The sequence below is a fragment of the Uranotaenia lowii genome, chromosome 3, assembly GCF_029784155.1.
Source record: "Uranotaenia lowii strain MFRU-FL chromosome 3, ASM2978415v1, whole genome shotgun sequence".
Lineage (NCBI taxonomy): Eukaryota > Metazoa > Arthropoda > Insecta > Diptera > Culicidae > Uranotaenia > Uranotaenia lowii.
The window spans coordinates 96,284,081-96,304,460 of record NC_073693.1 but is presented as its reverse complement, the minus strand read 5'-3'; the positions used below and the strand labels follow the sequence as shown (position 1 = coordinate 96,304,460).

Below are 20,380 nucleotides of genomic sequence, written 5' to 3'. Positions count from 1 at the left end.
AAGAAAAAAAGGCAGTCAATTTTTTTATCCCCTTTTAAATTTAAACAAATCCTGCTTGACAACTCTATGGATTGAAAGTTCCGATTGTGAGCTCAAAAACTACAGTCTATAAATAGATTCCTTGGAGCTGTCATCTGACAAGGATGTCAGGATGCCCAAGGATGTTCAATTTCGGATTGATCAATCAACTGATACTTTCCAATGGTTATCGACAGAGGTTAAGGATGACCTTGGATTGGCCTCTGTCCCACCTTCTTCATATTATTTATTTGTCACCATCTGACTCTTCCAATCACAAATAGTCGAATATGGTATTTTCTCACTTGCTTCAATTTCCCGTTCGTCTCCAATCTATGCCATTTGTTCAGTAAGTTTTCTTTAGTTTTTGCTACAGACCGTATTCATACAATCAGATAAGTTTCGCGCACCACTTTTCTTGAACATCACGACAATTTTGAACAGTTTTATCTAGCGTGGTTGGACTTTTCGCCTTAATTAACTTATATTTTGACAAAACCATTTCTTTGTGCGGCATCCCAAACCAGCTATGTTGGTTCCCGTCGTAAGATTTCCAAGCTGAACATCCATGTTCACCTTCTTTCTGTTGGAAATCTCGTCACAGCTTTCGTACATCCAAATCTTTCTGTTGGACCAACATTTGATTGATAACAAAACATTTGATATTACTCAAGTGATATTTAAAGAAAGATTATTAAATTCACCAGTTATTGAATAACATACTTATCGAAAAGAAAAACAAACTGTTAACCTAGTTCTAAAAAAAATCAAGGCACTTTTTGTCAAAAACATTTGATTTAAACGAAATTAACTGTCTCAATGCCGAGTACCCGACTCGGAGGTTCTTAAATTCTTTTTCTTTTGCTGGTCTACCAATTATCATATACTAGGTATCTAGCTCCCAACAGGCCGATCCTGTATTGGTCGTAATGAATCGTTTAGGGTCTCTCATTTGTAGAGAACGAATTAATTGCTCGTACAGTCAAGCCTATTATGCAACTGAAATATTTGTTAAAATGTTTAAAGATTGACATATGTAATTTTCCAATCATATAGAATGCATCTTGTTTTATCACAGTTTTAATGTAGCAGAACATTGTTACAGATATTGGAAAATGAATAACACAGACCAAACCTTTTGTACTGGACTGTTAAAATGGTGGTTACGATCTAACGTTTCTCATACTTGAGCACTCTTCATGTTGGTCTTTCGATCCAAAGGTAATCCATAAAGTGAACCTTCGGAACACTCTTCATGTTGGTCCTCTCGATCCAACGAAAATTCATAAAGTGAACCTTCGGAACATTCTTCATGTTGGTCCTCCCGACCCAACAATTATAAAGTTTTGCTCCATCTCTTACACTGGAAACTTGAGCTTTAGATTGGAACTCCTGAGACAATGAATCTTCAGCCGAATATCTCGTCACGACTGGAAAAATCTAGTTTTCAACTGCCCACCTCCCTGTTTTTCACAAATAACTTTAGATTTGTCAATATTGCGCAAAGTGCGAAAATAAAAAAAACTCTTTTTGCGTATGTAATCATCATTCATCGATGCATTCAACGCTACGATATATTTATAACGGCATTATGTCAAGCAAAATATTCTTAAAATTTCTGAAATGCATTTGATTTGTTACAAACCCCACCTCCAATCAATATTAATCTCAACACAGTGAATTTCTAAAAGCTTAATGAAAATTTATCATCCCGCTCCGATAAGTTAGTCTGTTCTGGATCCTTTTATAGCTTCAAATCAAAACCATCTTTAAACATATGCATAACTTATTATTAATTTTATGAAGGACTAGCTGATCCCGTACGAACTCCGTTTCGCTTTCAATTTGGAATATGCCATGAACAGTTTGTATGAATGTCAATTGCCTAGCATTTTCAAGATGCATTTCCGGAATCATTGTTTAGCAATAATTGGAAAAATATTGGACAATCCCTTTTTTCTGTCGTCTGCTACTATTTTGAAATTAGGAATCAATTAAATGTCCCAACCCCCATGTATAAATTTCGACTCGATCGTTGCATAAAACACAATTTTTTCCAAAAAACCGCTTTTGATACCCTCTTTTACAGTCTCTGATATCTGAAATCGATTGCCCGTCCCTGAAAACTCCCGTGTGCAAATTTTCATTCCAATCTGATGTATAATAACGTCAATATCGCAAACACAGTGAATATTTAGTATGGACGACCCCCGACCTAGACTTGGATAATTGGAATCAATTGTTCGTCCTTAATTACTCCTATGTGCAAATTTACATCTCAATCCGATGTATAATTACGTCAATATCACAAAAATATTGAAAAGTAATATGGACGACCCCTTTTGCCGGCCCCTTTTTTTTAAATTCGATACCTACAATAGATTGCCCGTCTCTCACAACTCTCGTGTACCAATTTTCATCTGAATCCGATGTAGAATAACGTCAATATCGCAAAAACTAGCGAACAGTTAATATGGACGACCCTTTTGACTGGCCCCTTACACAATGCTTAATACCTTAAAATATCCGAGTGCGAATTTTCATTTCAATCCGATGTATAATAACGTCAATAATACAAAAATGTTAAAAACTTAATATGGACGACCCATTTTGCCGACCCCTGAGCCAAAATTTAATACCTAAAATCAATTTCCCATCTCTCAAAACCTTCATGTGCAAATTTTCATCACGATCCGACGAAAAATAACGTCAATATCGCGAAAACAATGTTTGCCTTGTATGGACGACCCCCTTCAGAAGGGGTCATCCGAAAATCGGAAAACATTTTTCATCATTCCTGGTCCTAATGAGCATCCATGCCAAATTTTGGATCTCTAGCTCTTAAGATGGCTGAGTCTATAGAGGACAAACAAACAAACAAACCCACAGAAATTGCTTTATATATATATAGATTAATCACTGTAATTTATATTTGTAGATTTAATTTATCGGCCTAGCGGTGAAAAATGATGTCGTTTTTAGTAGGGACATCTAAAGATTATGAAATTTTTTATATAGGTGGATAGAAGGTTAGATGAAATGAAAGATGTTGAAAATGAGCAGGTAGAATTTATTTAGAAGCATATCTTCACATATCAAATTTTTGTTCCTCCTACATCAAATCATCGGTGAAAGGTCACTATCAGATTATCGACCGTACTGTTTCGCATCCAAACCCCGGATGTAACAAAAACGCGATGATAACAAACTGAGAAGACCATACATCGATAGATGCGTTTCTGAGTTAAAGGGAGTATATCTGAGCGATCACATATCATCTTTTTGTTCGTCCGCACTGCAAGTTTTCCCTTGTGTGGCGGAAAAGCTGGTCACCGGTTAGTTAAACAAAATACGGTGCTCAAGTCCTGCGAAAAATATTTCGACTGCTGATGAAGAGATTTTTTGAAAATTTCGTAATGGACTGCAAATCGAACTCTTTGGCGGTCACCCGGCAGGTTTCCAACCAGAAACTTTTCGTTGACAAGTCTCGCCTGTATTTTTCGGAGATAAACAAGGAGAAAAAAATGTAAAATTGAATGCCTAGTTCTTCAGGAGGCTAATGATCTTTGGAAATTGCAAATTACCCAGTCTTTCAGAAAGATTGACACGATGAATGGCTAAAAATATAAAGAAGACTTCCTTCAAATGTGACCTTTTTCTCTGCAAAGCACTTCAATAGATCCCACAAAATTTATACTCTGTTTCAGTTGGATCCGGAATTACGCAAATACTATAGTGGAGTGATAAAAAGTCAAATATGTTGTTTTGTGCCCCAAGAGGACAATCGACTAAATTTGTTATAACTTGTACCTTATTAAAAATTTTGAGTTATTCTGAAGGTCAAGCTCCAGGAAACAGCAAACGTAATCTGAAATAGCCTTGATTTGAAAAAAAGGTAATTCGTAGTGCATCATAGATGGCGAACGTATCTATTACTCAAAAATTGAAGTCGAAAAATTTCTGCATTGGACGCTATCTTAAAAACCACTGAACATAACATCACAAAAATTTGCATATGTATACATGACATTATCAGGTAAACTCGCTGAAAATTTCATCAATTCCATCCATCCATCCAAAAATTATTCACTAAAAAGTGTTGCATTTTTTTCAAATACACTCCTTAATAAAAAAAAGAAGTATGTCTGAAATTACAGATTTGGTAAAGAAAACTGTACATTGCTCTAAATCAAGATGTTTTTGAGAAAAAAAATCTGATTTTGTGTGATTCTATTCAAAATTCTGTGATGGATTCCTGTGTTGCTATTTCCTTTAATTTCGTTGAAAATTCATGACAAATTAAGCCTTTTTCATAGTTTAGTTGTGTAAAGTCAGTTTGCCTTAAAAATCTTATCAAGTAACACCGATAGTTTTATTAGACTCCTCCCCTTATAAAACCAAAACTTTATCTATTAGCCTGCTATAAAACTTTAAGTGTTACTTGGGTTATCATTGTTTTCTAATTTGAAGTAAATAAATCTAAATTTTATATATAAAAAAACTATAATTTTGGAAATCCATTCAAAATTCAAAAATTCTGTGAAATCTGTGAATATTTCAAAATATTCTGTTCTGAGACATAGATTCTGTGATGAAAATTTGCTCAAAATTCTGTGAAATGTCTGTGATTCCGGAAAGCTTTCTCTAAACAAATCATTCATAGAATAAAGTTTATAATAAATTCCAGTTTTTTATGCATCACGATAAAATTGATAAAAACAATTACATCCCAAAACGATTTCCATGAATTCGAGCTCAAGTGTAAACATCAAACAAGCTTTGTATGAAAATGTCAAGTTTGTAAAATTTTCACCTCCCATAACATTTTCGGGTTGTTTTGACTGCCAGAAAAAGCAATAAAAATTTTGGAAGCGATTCGTTCAGTCCTGAATTAGCGCAACGGGTTTTAATTTTGTATGGAATTTTTTATGGAAAACCAAAATTGATCTTACAAAAATCACCTAAGATGTACTGGAAGTTTAAAAAAATATAACATTTGATTTTTTAATATTCCTTGAGATTCTGGCAGTACATTTCTTGTGAACAAACTACAAACCTAACTGTTACCCTAGAAAAGATATTCGATGTTATACAAAAACAAAAAAAAATTAAATTATTTTTTTTTTAATTTTAGCATTTTTGACTGCTATTTGAAAGCTGTTTAAGCGTAGGATAAAAATAAAATATCGCAAAAAATGGCTTTGCATACCCAAAAATGTTGTTAATTTATATAAAGTCTGCTTCATTTAATATTGGAACAAATTCTTTTGCTCATTTTGGCGCTCCTAGTGGACGGATTTGGAAACTTTTTTCACCCACGTGTCGGGAAATTCATTACCTTTCACCATGTATTTATGTCATAACACCAAACGATAGCATTTTGTAAACAACCGCCATGGAAGCCGAACGGAGAGATCAAATTGTGCACAGTTTTCTTACGAGTACGAGTACGAAAATTTCTTCGAAACAGCAATGAATAATTTTTTTAATTTTTGTTTATGAAAGAGTAAAGAAAATGCTACATTTGTATGAAAAACAAATTATGAATTCGTTAATAAATGACTGAACTACACGCAATTGTTTGTGTTCCAATATTAAATGAAGCAGACTTTACATCCGTCGAACTTGGCCAGCACTTGGTCGTACAGCTTTCGAGCACGGATTCTGGCCACATTGTTCTGCTTCAGCGTCCGATTTGGCTGTTTGCTGGCTCGGAATGACCTTATTCCTTCCCGGAGACGAATTCGTCGCACCGTACTGTGAGCGGCCTGGAACTTATTGGCCAAATCGCGGTCTGAAAGATTGGGATTCCTCTTGACGACCTTGATGACTTTCCCACGCAGTTTCCGGTCGACAGTTCCACTCCGACGCTTCGAATGCGGCTTCCGAGCCGTCGTCAATGTTTCCTTGTACTGCTTGATAACACGCCATACGGTATTTCTGGGCATTTTAAGCTGTTTAGCTAGCTTCGATGCCGACAACAATGGATTTACAAGAAAATTGTGCACAATTTGATCTCTCCGTTCGGCTTCCATGGCGGTTGTTTACAAAATGCTATCGTTTGGTGTTATGACATAAATACATGGTGAAAGGTAATGAATTTCCCGACACGTGGGTGAAAAAAGTTTCCAAATCCGTCCACTAGGAGCGCCACAATGAGCAAAAGAATTTGTTCCAATATTAAATGAAGCAGACTTTAACCTTTGCAAAAACATTTCATGAAATTATTAAAAGCTGTAACAAGCCAAGTCTGCCATTTTTAAATACATTTCAATGGATTAAGATTTTTTATTTTGAAATGGTTATAACTTTTTTCATGAAATGCTTAGCTCCTTATTATGCTAGCAAAAAATGAAGCATAAGAATACTCAAAACCAAAATTCAAAGATCAACATAATTTCAAACTGATTTGAACTTTCTGGACGATTTAATGCGCAAAAATATCTTCTTCCATACAAATTTCCATACCAAATTTAAACGCCTTGCGCTAACTCAGGAATCTACCAACTCATCAAATATTTTACATTGATGCTTGATGACCCATAAGGCATCGACAAAAACATATGGGAGCATAAAGTCATTTTTTGCAGCGGTCTATTGCTGCATACATTCAGGGGTGAAAACTGTGTGTGAGATATGGGGCATAAGGCATTTTGGAAGCTTGTAGTTCCGCTCCAGATCAAAGATTGTTTCACTCAAGATCACATTTTACTTTTAAAAACTACGTGATTAATTGATATTTTGATGGAAAACTTGTTACAAAAACCCGAATAATGCTTATTTAAGAGTTTTTCTATCATTTTACTCATTAAGAATCAGTCGGTCAAGGGTTACATACATATACGTTCAAAGTCAGCATAGATTGGTGAAAATTGCATCAGAAAAGACGTATGTTTTTAAAGCATCTAATTACATTATTTCATTTTATAAATTTCAGCAAAAATGACAAAGCTTGTATGACAAGATCTTGAAACACTGTTTTTTCAACATTTCGATAAGATTCAAATTCTTTTCACCTTTTTACCTTTAGAACTTTTCACCTAGAAATATTTACTTATATTTCTCAAGATTCACATAAGTATTATAACATTTTAAGGGAATAATAACGATTTTAATTCGAATAATTTTTTTTAAATTTTAATAGGTAGGGGAGAGTTGGGTATCGTGGGCCATGGGGAAATGTGGACCACTCCTACTATCTCAGATGTGTGTTGAGATAAAAATCTCAATCCAACTGTCATCGCCGTCGCTTTGCGTAAGCATATTTTTCTACATGTTGTTGACTGAAATTCGCATCATAAATGTACTTCTTTTATTTATCAAGCTTAAAAAGATTTAAAAAAAATTGCATATAACAGTTTTTACATTTAACATTAATTAATCACCTGCCAACTGTTTCGATGAGGAACCTAAAGTTCATAACAAAAATATGCTCATACGCTTATGATCTTAGTTTTGTCATGTTCTTTCACGTGGAAAAGGAATTTTTGATAAAACATTAATAAATCACACAAACGCAATCAATTTGCAAATCATAGCTTGTGGGGATTCGTGGGCCACATTTTGTGGGGTATTTTGGGCCACTTATGTACATTTTTTTGTTTTTATAAACATTCAGAAATTAAAATGAGTTATTCCTATCTGTAAAGTTTTCTTATGCTAAATGAAAAGTAGTGAAAAATATTTTGACCATCCTATAGAAGCAATTTTTACGCAACGTTCGCGAGCCAGGGTTTCGAAACTATTCGATCATAATCAACAACACAACTTTTTTTAAAATTTCATTATCTGAAATTACTTTAGGAATAATAAAATCAATTATAATTACGGTTTTGGGTCAACTCATAAACTTTGCATTTTATTTGGTCAATTTGGAATTGGTGGCCCACGATTTCCCACCATATTTCAAAATCAAAAAAATATTGTTTATATTAAAACCGTCAGAACTTGAGGAAAATAACTTATTGAAAAATTAAAAAAAAGGAAGCAGAGGAGCAGAAAAGAAACGGAATGAAAAAAAAAACAGATAAAATTTGGATATTAAAAGAAGAGACAGTTAAAAGCAGCTACAGCATCCGCATTGATTTAAATTTCTATGGAAAATCAAGTTTGAAAAATTAAACTCAAGTGAAGTTATATAAGAACTAAAGAAAGTTAACTAGGCTCCGAAAACCAAGGTATTAAATTTTTAAATTTCATCGTCGAACTCACTTTCCTTATTCCAATATCCGCAATCCGCACCTCTCGATGTAAAATAAAAACTGACAACATAAATACCGGTGAAAAACGAGTCCCAACAATCCGGCGACAAGCAACGAACGCAAAAAAAAACAAACTATGAAAATGCAATTATGGAATTTCGTGCTAGCTGATTCAAGAGAGTTCTGATGTTGTTTTGTTGCTTGTTGCCATCGAGATTTTAATTCAACCCAAACCCCAAAGTGCCAATTAAAAGCAATCAGTGGGTTTTGTTCGGTTCGATTCCATTTTCCCTGCTGATGTTTATCCTGATGCTGGTAGTGGGTGGACAAATCTGAGCTATAAAAGCGTGGATTGGAGAAAAAAATCGGAATACTGGTGATCCTCTGATCCAACAACACTTGCTGCTGCTGGGAAATTCGATACGAAAAATGTTTGTTCAGTAAAATCGCCACTTTACGAGCACAACTTTTTCCCGCCCTAAATGTCGTACCTATATATGCATGTATATTGGTCTGCTAACTCCATCTCGTGTCGTATTTCCGTTCCATCGAAATGGCAAACGATTTTAATTTGAATTACTTATTCCGATCCTTGAATTGGAATGCTTTTGCGGTCCTTGGGGAGAAAGTTTTTCACTTATCCTGGTTTTTTTTTTCTCATTTTTCTCGCTTTCAGATATATATTTTTGGCAATTTACACCGCGGAGATGATAATCAAAATTATAGCTAAGGGGTTTATCCTGAACAAGTACACGTATTTGCGCAATCCATGGAATTGGCTTGATTTCGTGGTCATCACCAGCGGGTACGCGACGCTCGGCATGGACGTCGGCAATCTGGCCGGGTTGCGGACCTTCCGGGTGCTACGAGCCCTCAAAACGGTCTCAATAATGCCCGGTAAGATAACTCTAATATTAATTAGAAATAAAATTGTTTAAAATACAATTTTTCTTCTATTCAAAAGGGTTGAAAACTATCATCAATGCGTTGTTGCACTCGTTCAAACAACTGGCCGAGGTCATGACGCTGACCATCTTCTGTCTGATGGTGTTCGCTCTTTTTGCACTTCAGGTAAGAAATTTCAATTAGTTTTGAAGGAAGATAGAGCTGTATTTCATTTTTATTGGGATTTATCCACAGGTGTACATGGGCGAGCTGCGGAACAAATGTGTCAAAAATGTTCCAGAAGGCTGGAACTTTACCCACGAGGAATGGCGGATGTGAGTTTCATATTTTCTATTTCTCTGCACTGTATTTAAAACTTAGTGTCAATTTTCTTAACCGAAAATGCATAAGTAGGGAAGAATTTTAATACTTGATCCCATTTGTTGATTTTATCACATCTTCTATGAGAAATTTAGCAACTCGTCATTTTGTAGGGGAGAATGAGGATACTTGATCCCTGGAGAACTTGATTCCTTAGCTATATCTCGAAATCGGAATGTCGCCTTAAATCTAATCGTTTAGAAAAATGTGCCAAATAGAAAAAAGCTGTAGTCTCAAAAAATTTGAAAAGAATATTTTTTTGAGTTTGTTTGAAAAATTCAACAAAACGTGACTTGAAGATCTTGTTTATAACTTTAAAATGTTTGACATCTTAAAAAATCAGAATAAAAATATTTATTTCAATACATGGTTAAAACCACCACCTCAGGATTCAAAAATGCTAAACGAATTTTTTTTCTGTTAACTAACTCTGTTAATAGAAATTTAGTACCAAATAACCCTTCTCCCTCAAATAGGGTTTAGAAAAGCAAGCGTAGTATGCTATTCTATGTTCAAAATTTGAAATTCCTCATAATATTTTGATCATTGAGAAAGGTTATTCAAGAGTAATTCGGAGATAATGACAAAACCTCGAAAACTTATCATAGGTTCAGAATTATACTTTCATTTTCAAAATTTTCTTTCTTATTGATAAAAACTCGCATCCTAACATTAAATATTAAATTCGGGATGAATCATCCAAACGGATGAAAATCCTTGCAAAAAAAAAATTAAATATTAAATGACATTTAACTCATTCCAAATTTTCTGGTTCCATATTATCGAAATCTTAATTGTATTTCTGCTTTCATATTTTGGATTCTGTATCCAGTTTGGGATTCTAAATTTCCGGTTCGAATAATCATTAGAAAATAGAAATGAAAAACTATATTGAAATCATTCAAATTTGGTTTTGCATTTCAATCAAAATTCGATTTAAGACTTTCGAAACTCACATGCTTTTTCAATATTTCACGCGTGAGCTTTCATTACGCCGCAACATCTTTTCATTTAGAATATTTGCTTTCTGGACAACATATTCTTGTTGTGAAATACAAATTTTAAAGTCTTTTTTCTAATTTTGAAGCCGTTATCGCTTAATATTGATCATGTTTCATACGACGTAGAGGAAACGCACGCTAGATTTAGATAATAATTATCCTTATTTAAAATAAAATTGAAACTATCCTATTTGCATGACATTCATTCAAAGCTGTCAAACTCAATTCTTTAAAATTGAAAATTAGTAAAAAATAGTTCATATGCAGAATTCAAATATTATAAAGCTTCCAAATAGCAATCCAGAAATGAAAACTCAGAATCAGATTCATCTTTTTTTCATGTTATTCACACTTCAATTAAAAATCACATGTTTACAGCATTTTTTACTAAGTAAGCAGAAGATCACTTTTAATGTTCAATAGAGCGCTGAATCCGGAAATCTATTATATAAAATTCTCTTGTAACGGTGTTTGTAGTACTACTCCTCCGAAATGACCCAAACGATTCGAATGAAATTATTTTTAGAATATTCTGTAGCCATGCGAATCGGTTTATATCGAATAAAAACAACACAAAGTGGCATCAATTGTCCGTAATTATTAAATTTGTAGTTTTTTGAATGAAATCAAAGTCATGGCTTCCATTTTTTCGAGATTTTTTTTTCCTTTGGGCGGTTTGTTTTTTGTTTCCAAGGTCGAGGCGTCGCGACCTGACGTCGTTAGAAGATAGTAACCATGGCATAGCATACTGATCAGTGAGAATATTTTGGCGCGTATTTCTCAACCAAGCATATTTTAAATGCAAGTGGTGGCGATATGAAGCCTTGATGTAATTTTTTTGTTCTTGATTCCTAGCTCATTTCTACAGCACATGGTTATGAATGACGCCTAGATGTGACTCAGGTTGACAATTTGCTGATCGGATAAAACATATAATATTTGTTTTGCCAAAATCTGAAATTGAAAAGTCAGGCATCCATTTTTAGAGATTTTCTTTTCTTCGAGAAGTTTGTTTTTCGTCCTCATGGGCGAGGCGTCGCTAGCAAACGTCGTTGCAAGATAATAGTAATTAAAGCATACTGTTCATTGATCGCTGGAAAAATTTAAAAATTAGGCGCCTATTTCTCAATCAAGTACCTATCTTTCTTATGCACGTGGGGGTGATATGCAACCTAGATGTGTTTTTTTTCTTGCTTATTTGTACACAGCACATGGTAATATATAAAGAGACTGTAAACAAAGAGGCGCCATCTCATCCCTTTCCAAATAATGAGCTTGCAACCCTGCTGTAGGGCTGCCTTTAAGACTGCTTGGTTCTGCTCGATTGGAATGACACTGACAGAAAAGGAAAAATTCCAATTGTGACATTTCGTCTCTTTGTTTACTATAGGCTCGTTAGTAATATATAACGCCTAGATGTGACACGGATTGATATTTTATCGATCGAATCAAAACCATCCTAAACCATATTAAAACCATTTTTAATTCGTGTTAATTTAAGTAGTAAATTGTTGTCCAAAAAAATGAATTTGGTAAAGATAAATATGAAATAATGTTATGACACTTTGCGGACGTTTGAAAATAAGAAAGTGGGAAGCTTTACATTAAATTTCGTATAATCCAATTCGCCTAGAACGCTAGACACATTAACTGAACAAGAATCTATTCTATTCTATTTTGTATATTTATAGAGGATTTTAACCAACCTGGTCATTCGTCCTCTCAACAAGAGTCTGTTCTTTGAAATAGATTAGATAGCACTAGATAGGGTTGAAGTTTTAAAAGGCCGAATGAACTATTTGATTTTTTGCAAACGTAAATTGAAGTTATCAATAAAATAATCTACTTTTTAATGACAAAAAGTGAGGATATGCATTTTCTGGATGAATTTCCAAATAAGAAAGTAGACTATAGCAAGTCCAAACTATCAACTTTTACAAAAAATGTATACATTTTCATACATATTTCTTCATCTAAATCATTGTTGGGCCCAAAAAAATGTGATTAAATAAACTTAACTCTTTTTTAAAATCATTCACCAAAAAACTGTTTACACGTTAACTGTTTGTTTACACACAATTCAAGTACAAACTTAACATGAAAAGTGTGTTTTTGTTTTACATATTTTGGCTATATAGAAGAGACTTTTGATTCACTTCTTTGTTGAAAAGTTTTTTTGTGATTGATATTCCAGGGGCAGCAGATTTTTATGATGAACTTTTAATATGACCTGAAAGCGTTAAAAATAATATTAATTCCTGTAATTTCTTAGGTGGAATAAGTGAAAACGCGTCATTTAGCTATATGAAACATCTACAATTTAAGAATTTTATCTCCAGAATGGCCAGAAAGGATATCCTGAGTGTTGAATCTGAAGCGGATATTCAAAATTATTATAAAGGTTTTTTGTAAATCAAGGTCTTTTGGTTGAACATTTAAAAAAATCTGCTTTTCAATTGAATGTTATTAAATCTTAAAAATATAACGTAATCCTAAATGAAATCGCAGATCACCACCAACAATGTTCAGAAAATTTTGAAATCAGAACTGCTTTAATTAAAATCTTTAGAATAATGGGTGAATATATCTAAACATATGTTTTCCTCTTTTCAAAACCAATAGTTTCTTTGTTCAATGTTCAAAGGAATTAAAAGGAATTAAAAGGAATTAATTTGCATTTTTTGCTTGAATAAAAAAAAGGAATTTGCAATACGCAAAATCACCAGATTTAATGCTGTTTGGGAATACTTTAAGTTGAAATGTGTAAAGTCTATAACTTAAGTATCTTTTTGGAAATGATTTTGGTGAAAATATGGATTTTAATTCAAACTGCTTCGAAGGATGAGGATGGTGAATAAAAAGCTGTTTGAAAATGGTCAGTAAAAAAAATTTTCTTATGTTTTTTTATTTCTTCAGCTCTAAAAAATACACCATCCAAAGCTAATTGGGAGGTAAATGCACTGCGTTAGGCAAAATATTCGGCAAATAGTCCAAAAATTGTCCCGATATTAAAAACAATATAACAAAACGGAATAAATTTACTGAATGGAATACAGCAAATGAAACGCACATATTATCAACATACAGTTATTCATTGAACAAGTTACAAAAATTGGATTTTAAAAGACCCATTGAGTTTAAATTCTTTGGTTTAATTTTGATAGAATTGAGCGGGACGATTCGAGTAAAGGAAAAGAAGGGAAATGTAAAGAAAACTAGGAAAAATAGACACTGGACGCCAAATTGAACATGGTAAGACGAAGTTTACCGGGTCTGCTAGTTAGATTATAAAAATTCTCAGAAGAACAGTTTTTAAATTATGCTTCAAAAATGAAATTGTAGAAAAATATAAATAGTAGGTACTTGTATTTATATTCAAATATCTCGGACTGCATAATATGAATTTGAAATCTCTTTTTTGTATATTTCTATATTTAAATTTGCAATGAATCATCTGAACTTCATTTTTGTGTTTGATCAACAGTATTGTTGATATTAGTGAATTTATGATAGCAAAAATTATTGAAAATGCATTTTTAAGAGAAAATTTTGTTTCACCGGCAGTTTTAAACTCGATAGTAACATTTTAGAAATCTGATTTTCTATGGACCGTATATTTTTATTCAAAACAAAGATTATTTATCAAAATAGGTTGAAAATGGAAGAAGTTATGGTTATTTAACTTACACAGTAAGATTTGCATTTTTTAGTTATTTAGCGAAACGCAGTGTACTAATCTTAATATAGGAAGAATTAAACATGATAAATCTCACTCATTCCAAGCTAAAATTAATCATTAACTCAATTAAAAGTCACATGCCCAATTTCAGTAAAATCTGACCATGGAGAGGGGTTCCTTGCGTCTCAAACGTAAATGAGAATTTAAAGTATTTTGCTCAAAAGTAGCAAAAAAACCTGGTATTTCATTAATATTCTTTATATTCATAGATTCATTGAATTTTGCAAAGATTTTTCTTAAAGCCTTAACTAACAAAACAAAAAAAAAACAAAAAAGTTATTAAGTCTCAAACGTGAATGAGATTTTAAGGTATTTTGCTCAAGAAACCCCAAAAATACTAGTTGGTTTGTCATTGATAACTTTTTTCTTCATTGACTGATTGTTTTTTATAAATATTTTTCTTAAAACCTTAATTGAGACATATATTTCACCCGAAGACTGCTACACGATTGGACTAAAAATCAAAAAGTTATTGCAGTTCAAAGATTGTATTATGGCTGAAAATTGTCGTTTGAAACGCAATGCGTAAAATGTAGTCATTATGAATTCAATATTCAAAAAATAGATTCAAATTTAATGTTATGCAGTCCGAGATATAGGAATATAAGTACAAGTATTTCATTACTCAAAAACTGTTCTGAGATTTTTTTTTAATTTCATTTTTGGATTCAGCGTCCGATTTTACTTTAAAATTTTGGGTCAGTCGAGCCCCCAAGGTTCATGATTTTTTTTTAAATTTTGTTAACTAGTGTTAAAAAAGAATATTAATTCAAATTAAAACTCAAAACGTTATCAACATTTTACTTTCATGATTGAGAGTCTGAAACAACTTTCAATTCTTGGCGCGTAAATTCAGAAATCTTTTTTTCTGTATATTTCAGAAATCTTTTTGAAATTCGGAAACAGATTCAAAAAAATGCTCAGTTCAGGTACAGAATATAGATTAATAATAAAAATTCAAAATTCTGATTCAGCTCGTAAATGAGTTTCACAATCAAGATAAAATTATTAAGATGGATATATCCTTTGGGAAATCAAATTGCAAGAGATACTTACTTATAATTTAGATTAATCGGTCAATTTAAAAATTTCAAATTCTTCGCCAACTCATTTTGAATACATAATTCAGCTGATAGAAGTTACAAATATAAAGCATAATTTGAGTTGATTTTGTCATATTTTTAATGAAAAAACCTGTTTTCTATTTTTTGAAATTATCCACAGAAGTTAAATTATGGAATGGATTTTCATTAGATTTATTTTTCTGTAATCTTCCAGTAAAACAAATTTCAGGGAATTTCATATTTTTTGGTGTATTGTTTAACATTGTTAATATTTTCAAGTTTTCAAGTTTTATATTTTGTTACTAAAGCAATCTTAATATGAATATTGCTTATCATTTCAAAGATTCAAGAATGTATTTACAATAGTTTCTATTCAATAAGAAAAATTGTTATGTAAAGTAAAAAAGAATAATCAAATATGTTTGTAGTATAAAAAAAACCCTATAAAAAAAATTTTTGGCCCGTGAGGATCAAAATTTGATATGTGATAATAATGTTTCGCAATAAATTCTACGCGCTCATTTTCACTCTCTTTCATTTTCATCTAACGTTCTATCCATCTATTAAATTTCATAATCTTAGATGTTCCCCTACTTAAAAATACATCACTTTTCACCGATAAGGCTGATAAATTAAAATTACAAACATAAAATTACGGTGATTAGGGTAAGTGAGCCCTATTTTGGCATGGTCCTTGGCATGCCAACATGCCTTTTCATGTTTTTTAGGTCCAAATTGAGCTAAAAAATTTTGAATATATTTTAATTGCGAAGAGAATAATTTGTTTCAAATCTGTGCATTCAGAATTTTTTAATTGTTTGTACTTTATTAAAGTATTTAATTTTTTTCGATCTGCGTCCGAGGCAATTATGTTGTAAATCACCGTATGAAAATCAGAAGAACTCACCTTTCTAGTGCAACTGTTAAATTCATATGCGATTTCAAACGCGGGCATTCATTTGAAAAATTTGCAATAAATACTCATGCCTACAGTTAAACTCGACAAAAAATAAAAAAATACTAGAAAGACAAAAGAATGAATATTTATTTAGGTTTTGAATAAAAATTTAAAACTAATTTTGTTCCTTTTCTTGGCATGCAACTTCAATCGAAATACACCACCAGTGTTGGCAGCTGGAAAAAATACATGTTTATTAAAGAGGTATTTTTGAGCTGATGTTTTCCCTAAAAATTCATTGAAAACTACGCACAAATGTTTTCATACTAATTGGGTTGTATGATAAGACTGTTTCTATCAACTTAAGCTTCGAAATAAGTTGGAGAACATAAGTGATTCGACTAACTAAAAGTCATATCCAAGCATTTCAAATGCAAAAATCGCTAATTGGGAACCATGAATCGAAGGTACATTGGTATGCGTGCCAACAGCATTTGCATTGCAGTCTGCCGAACAGAGACCACGTGGTCTCCTACAGAACACAGTGGTTCGAAATAAAAAAAAAACACTTAGTGAAACCAAGCAACTCACAAGACTTAAGATGTTTTTCTCATCAAAAACTGTTAGATTGATGACATTTTATGACTTTAGAATATAAAATACATAATTCATTGAGTTTTGGGATCGTTTTCTATTGCTTGGAAACCATATACTCAGATTTAATTTTTTGGATTTTTGTTCTAGTTTTTTTCATGGAAACAGAAGTTGGAAGTTCAGGAAAATATCGTTTCCAATTATTCCTTTAAATATTAGATGTGAGTCGAATTAAAAAATGTTTTAGCAAGGTTTACATTCTAACATCTATTTGGCGTGTCAAACCACTGCGCAACGCCCCGGGCATTCGAGATGGCTCTTGCTAGAAGCTCATAATCTCAGCTAGCAAATTCAAAAGGGCAAAATTTTAAAATACCGTTCCAAGAATTTTTCAATTTCTTACTTAATGAAGCCAAACTCCACAATATGAAGATAGTTGTTTGGTAGTGAAACTAATGTGTCGCAATCGCAAGTCTCCTAGAGTATTTTACTATTAACTTATGGTCTATACAAAATCAAAAGGAACAATTTAAACAATGATTTATAAATGACAACACATCATGATGCACAAAACCATAGAAATGTCGTAAATGAATCAGTTTTTAGGTTAAGAATTCCTGAATTTGTCCAGTTAGCATTCCAGTCAGGAAATTCTCCAAAAAAAAACTGAAAAAATCTAAGCATTATTTTTCAATATTTGGAAAAATGTAATCGATGAGAAAAGTTCAAAATAAGATATTTCAATTCAACGTTACAATACCACTTTCACAACAACCACGCTCAAGTCGTTTTTTTTAATAACTCGTTTATTTGACACGGCTCAAACCTTTCAGTATTACTCCCATTCAAGTCGTTTTTGATTTTTATTTTGATGGAATTGTCTCAACAAACTTCGCAAAAATGATGAACTGTGAAATCTTTTAAAAAAAAGGAATGAGGAATGTGAATCAATCGGCCCCAGATACGGATATTTTATCTCAATATTCTGGCAGCTGGACCACACCAACTTATTTTTTAAACTCTACGTTGAAAACCTGGACTATTCTAGATAATCCCATGTCATCTGAAATACTTTTCCTAGATTGATTGGCTTTATTCAGATTTTATAAGTCCTTCATAAGTAACTTACTGTATACATATTGGAGAAATTTTTTGAAGGGTTTAGTTTAAAAAGTTTGCTTACATAATATGTTAGTTTAGATTTCATCAAAGGGATTTAATGTTCATAAAAAAGAGAAAGTTCAAACCACTCGCGGACATTATTCGTTTCTGAATCGGTCGCTCTGATGAAGGTTTGGTTGTCATTCATAAACCAATGATTCTTGTTCATACACAAATATTCTGAAACAACCTGAAGTGTTTATAATCATCACTTTGTTTAAATCAGTAAAAAGTTTAAAGTTTTAAAAATTTAAAAAAAAAAATTGCGGAAACTCTGGACTTCCGACTTTTTGAAATGAAAGCTTACTTTGTGCTTCCTTTCCAACCAAATTTCATCAATGTTTTCAAAAGCCTTTTTGTTGTATGAGTGAAGCCCGGTGTTCCATCGTCGCATAGAACTTTACGCTCAGCTGACGTCATTCTGTCAGTGGCCTTATATTCAGAATAGCCAACGATTCTGTTAACTGTCAGTTGAGCATCGTTGGTAAAGATCTATTGCACATTGCTGGTGGCCAAGAATCGAATCATAGAAACGGCAAACAATTGGTACGGCGGCCAAGTAATTGGAGCACTGCAGTGATTACTTTGCATACATTTTGCTCACATTACTGAAAGTTCCTTAGAGAAAACATATTTTTGTTGAACTCTAAGCAAGTTAGCAAGTAAATTCTTCAAAGGTTGTTCTATTGTGCACTCAACAGGAAGGTTGGAATCTTGAATAAAAGGGTAAACCGTGCCTTAGGTGCCAAGGTCGGGTACATTTACCCTAATCTCTTCATATTTTTTTTTAATATATTTGCTAAATCAAACAAACATTTAAATTGAGTCATTAGAATTATGTATTTTGCGTCCAAACTCGTTGAGCAAATTTTATAAAAATAAAATGAGAGATTATTGGAATCTTAGAATATGACTTAAAGTTGACTTTATTGTTTCGATAAAAAAAAAGTTTCAAGGGTAAATAGTAAAAAAAACATAATCTAAATTTTCAATAAATTGGACAAAAGCTAGCACGCAACAAACTCAACAAAATTGCACAAAATCGAAAACCAGTTATTAAAGATCGTAAATTGAAAAAAAAAAATCGAATACAAAAGATGATACTATTCCCATCTTCTACTGTTTGACTTTCGTTCTTTCAACAAATAATTTTTCGAATTTTTCAATACAGGTCCTCAAACTTTATTCATTATCCCCCTTCGGGATTTCTGCAGTAAAGAGAGAAGAATTATCATCTGGAAATAAAATTGAAAATTCAGCTTACAATTTAACATGAAGTTAAGTTTCAGAATGAAGATTAAAAAATCAATGTGAGAATTTTATGAAAGATTCCAATTGCAGGAGATTGCAGTTTCATAATTTTGATTTTGGGTTCAAAATTTAAATATTTGTTTCAATCAGAGTCAGTTTAGAAACACAACCAGAAAAATCACATCTATAAAATAAAATTTAGAATCGTTTTGAAGATTTTGTTCTTTGAAAAATCCAGATTTCGATTTTAATAATAACCACAATATAAAAATTATGAAAAAAATAATAAATGATAAATTTTTGTTGGCTATGAACTTGTACTTAATCTTGAAGTGAAAATTCAATTGGAATCATATTTCATTGTTTTTTGGTTTAACATTTTTTATATATCAGATTCTTCAAAAACAACGTTCCAACCTAAGATCCTTAATTTGAATCGAGTTTACAAAAGTAGAAAATAAATCTGATTTGAACTGCAAACATAATCGCCTACTTTTATATATCAATTTTTGATAAATTTTCACCAATGCTTAATATGGTTATGCTTGCGTTAAAAGAGAATTAGCTCAAAACTATGCATGCAAAATCAAAAAGTTTTTCTTCATAATTAAAAGATCAAAATCCTTTAATTTTTTTTTTAATTTCATAAAAAAGGTGACTTCTAGCACCTTTATTCGCAAGTTTGGAATTTTAAAAAACCTAACTATTAATGTAGAATAACTCACATCTGAACAATTATATCGAATCCAATTTTTTTTTTACTATTCTTTATGTATGCATTGTTGAAGCAAAAATGTTAAAGGAAAATTTTGTAACCAGAACTAGCTTAGCCATCAAAATAACTCCAAATTTTCTATTTGGTCGAAGTTATAACGAATTCAGCCGATGGTCCTCTTTCGGCACAAAACCGACAAATTTGATTTTTTTTCACTCCATCACAGATCCAACTAAAACAGAGTTTAAACTTTTTAGGACCTATTGAATCACATCGTTAGACTCCGCAAGTACTAGTTATAAAAAATTTCAGATATTTCTCCTTTCTTATGTCCGGAAAATACAGGCGAGACTTGTCAACGAAAATTTTCTGGCTGGAAATCTGCCAGGTGAATGCTTAAGAGTTCGTTTTGATGCCCATTCCGAAATTTTTCAAAATCTCTCCCCACTAGCAGTCCAAATATTTTGCGCAC

The 20,380-nt window shown here is 32.2% G+C and overlaps 1 protein-coding gene across 1 annotated transcript in view; it reads left to right on the top strand.

Annotated features, from left to right (window-relative positions):
• The window catches only part of LOC129757613 (sodium channel protein 60E-like), a 909,603-nt gene that overhangs the window by 803,812 nt on the left and 85,411 nt on the right, over window positions 1-20,380 (top strand). The window contains exons 5-7 of the mRNA XM_055754888.1: window positions 8,896-9,116; window positions 9,184-9,290; window positions 9,360-9,439. Of these exons, the coding sequence (XP_055610863.1) occupies window positions 8,896-9,116; window positions 9,184-9,290; window positions 9,360-9,439 (408 nt within the window). The remainder of the gene's footprint in view (window positions 1-8,895; window positions 9,117-9,183; window positions 9,291-9,359; window positions 9,440-20,380) is intronic.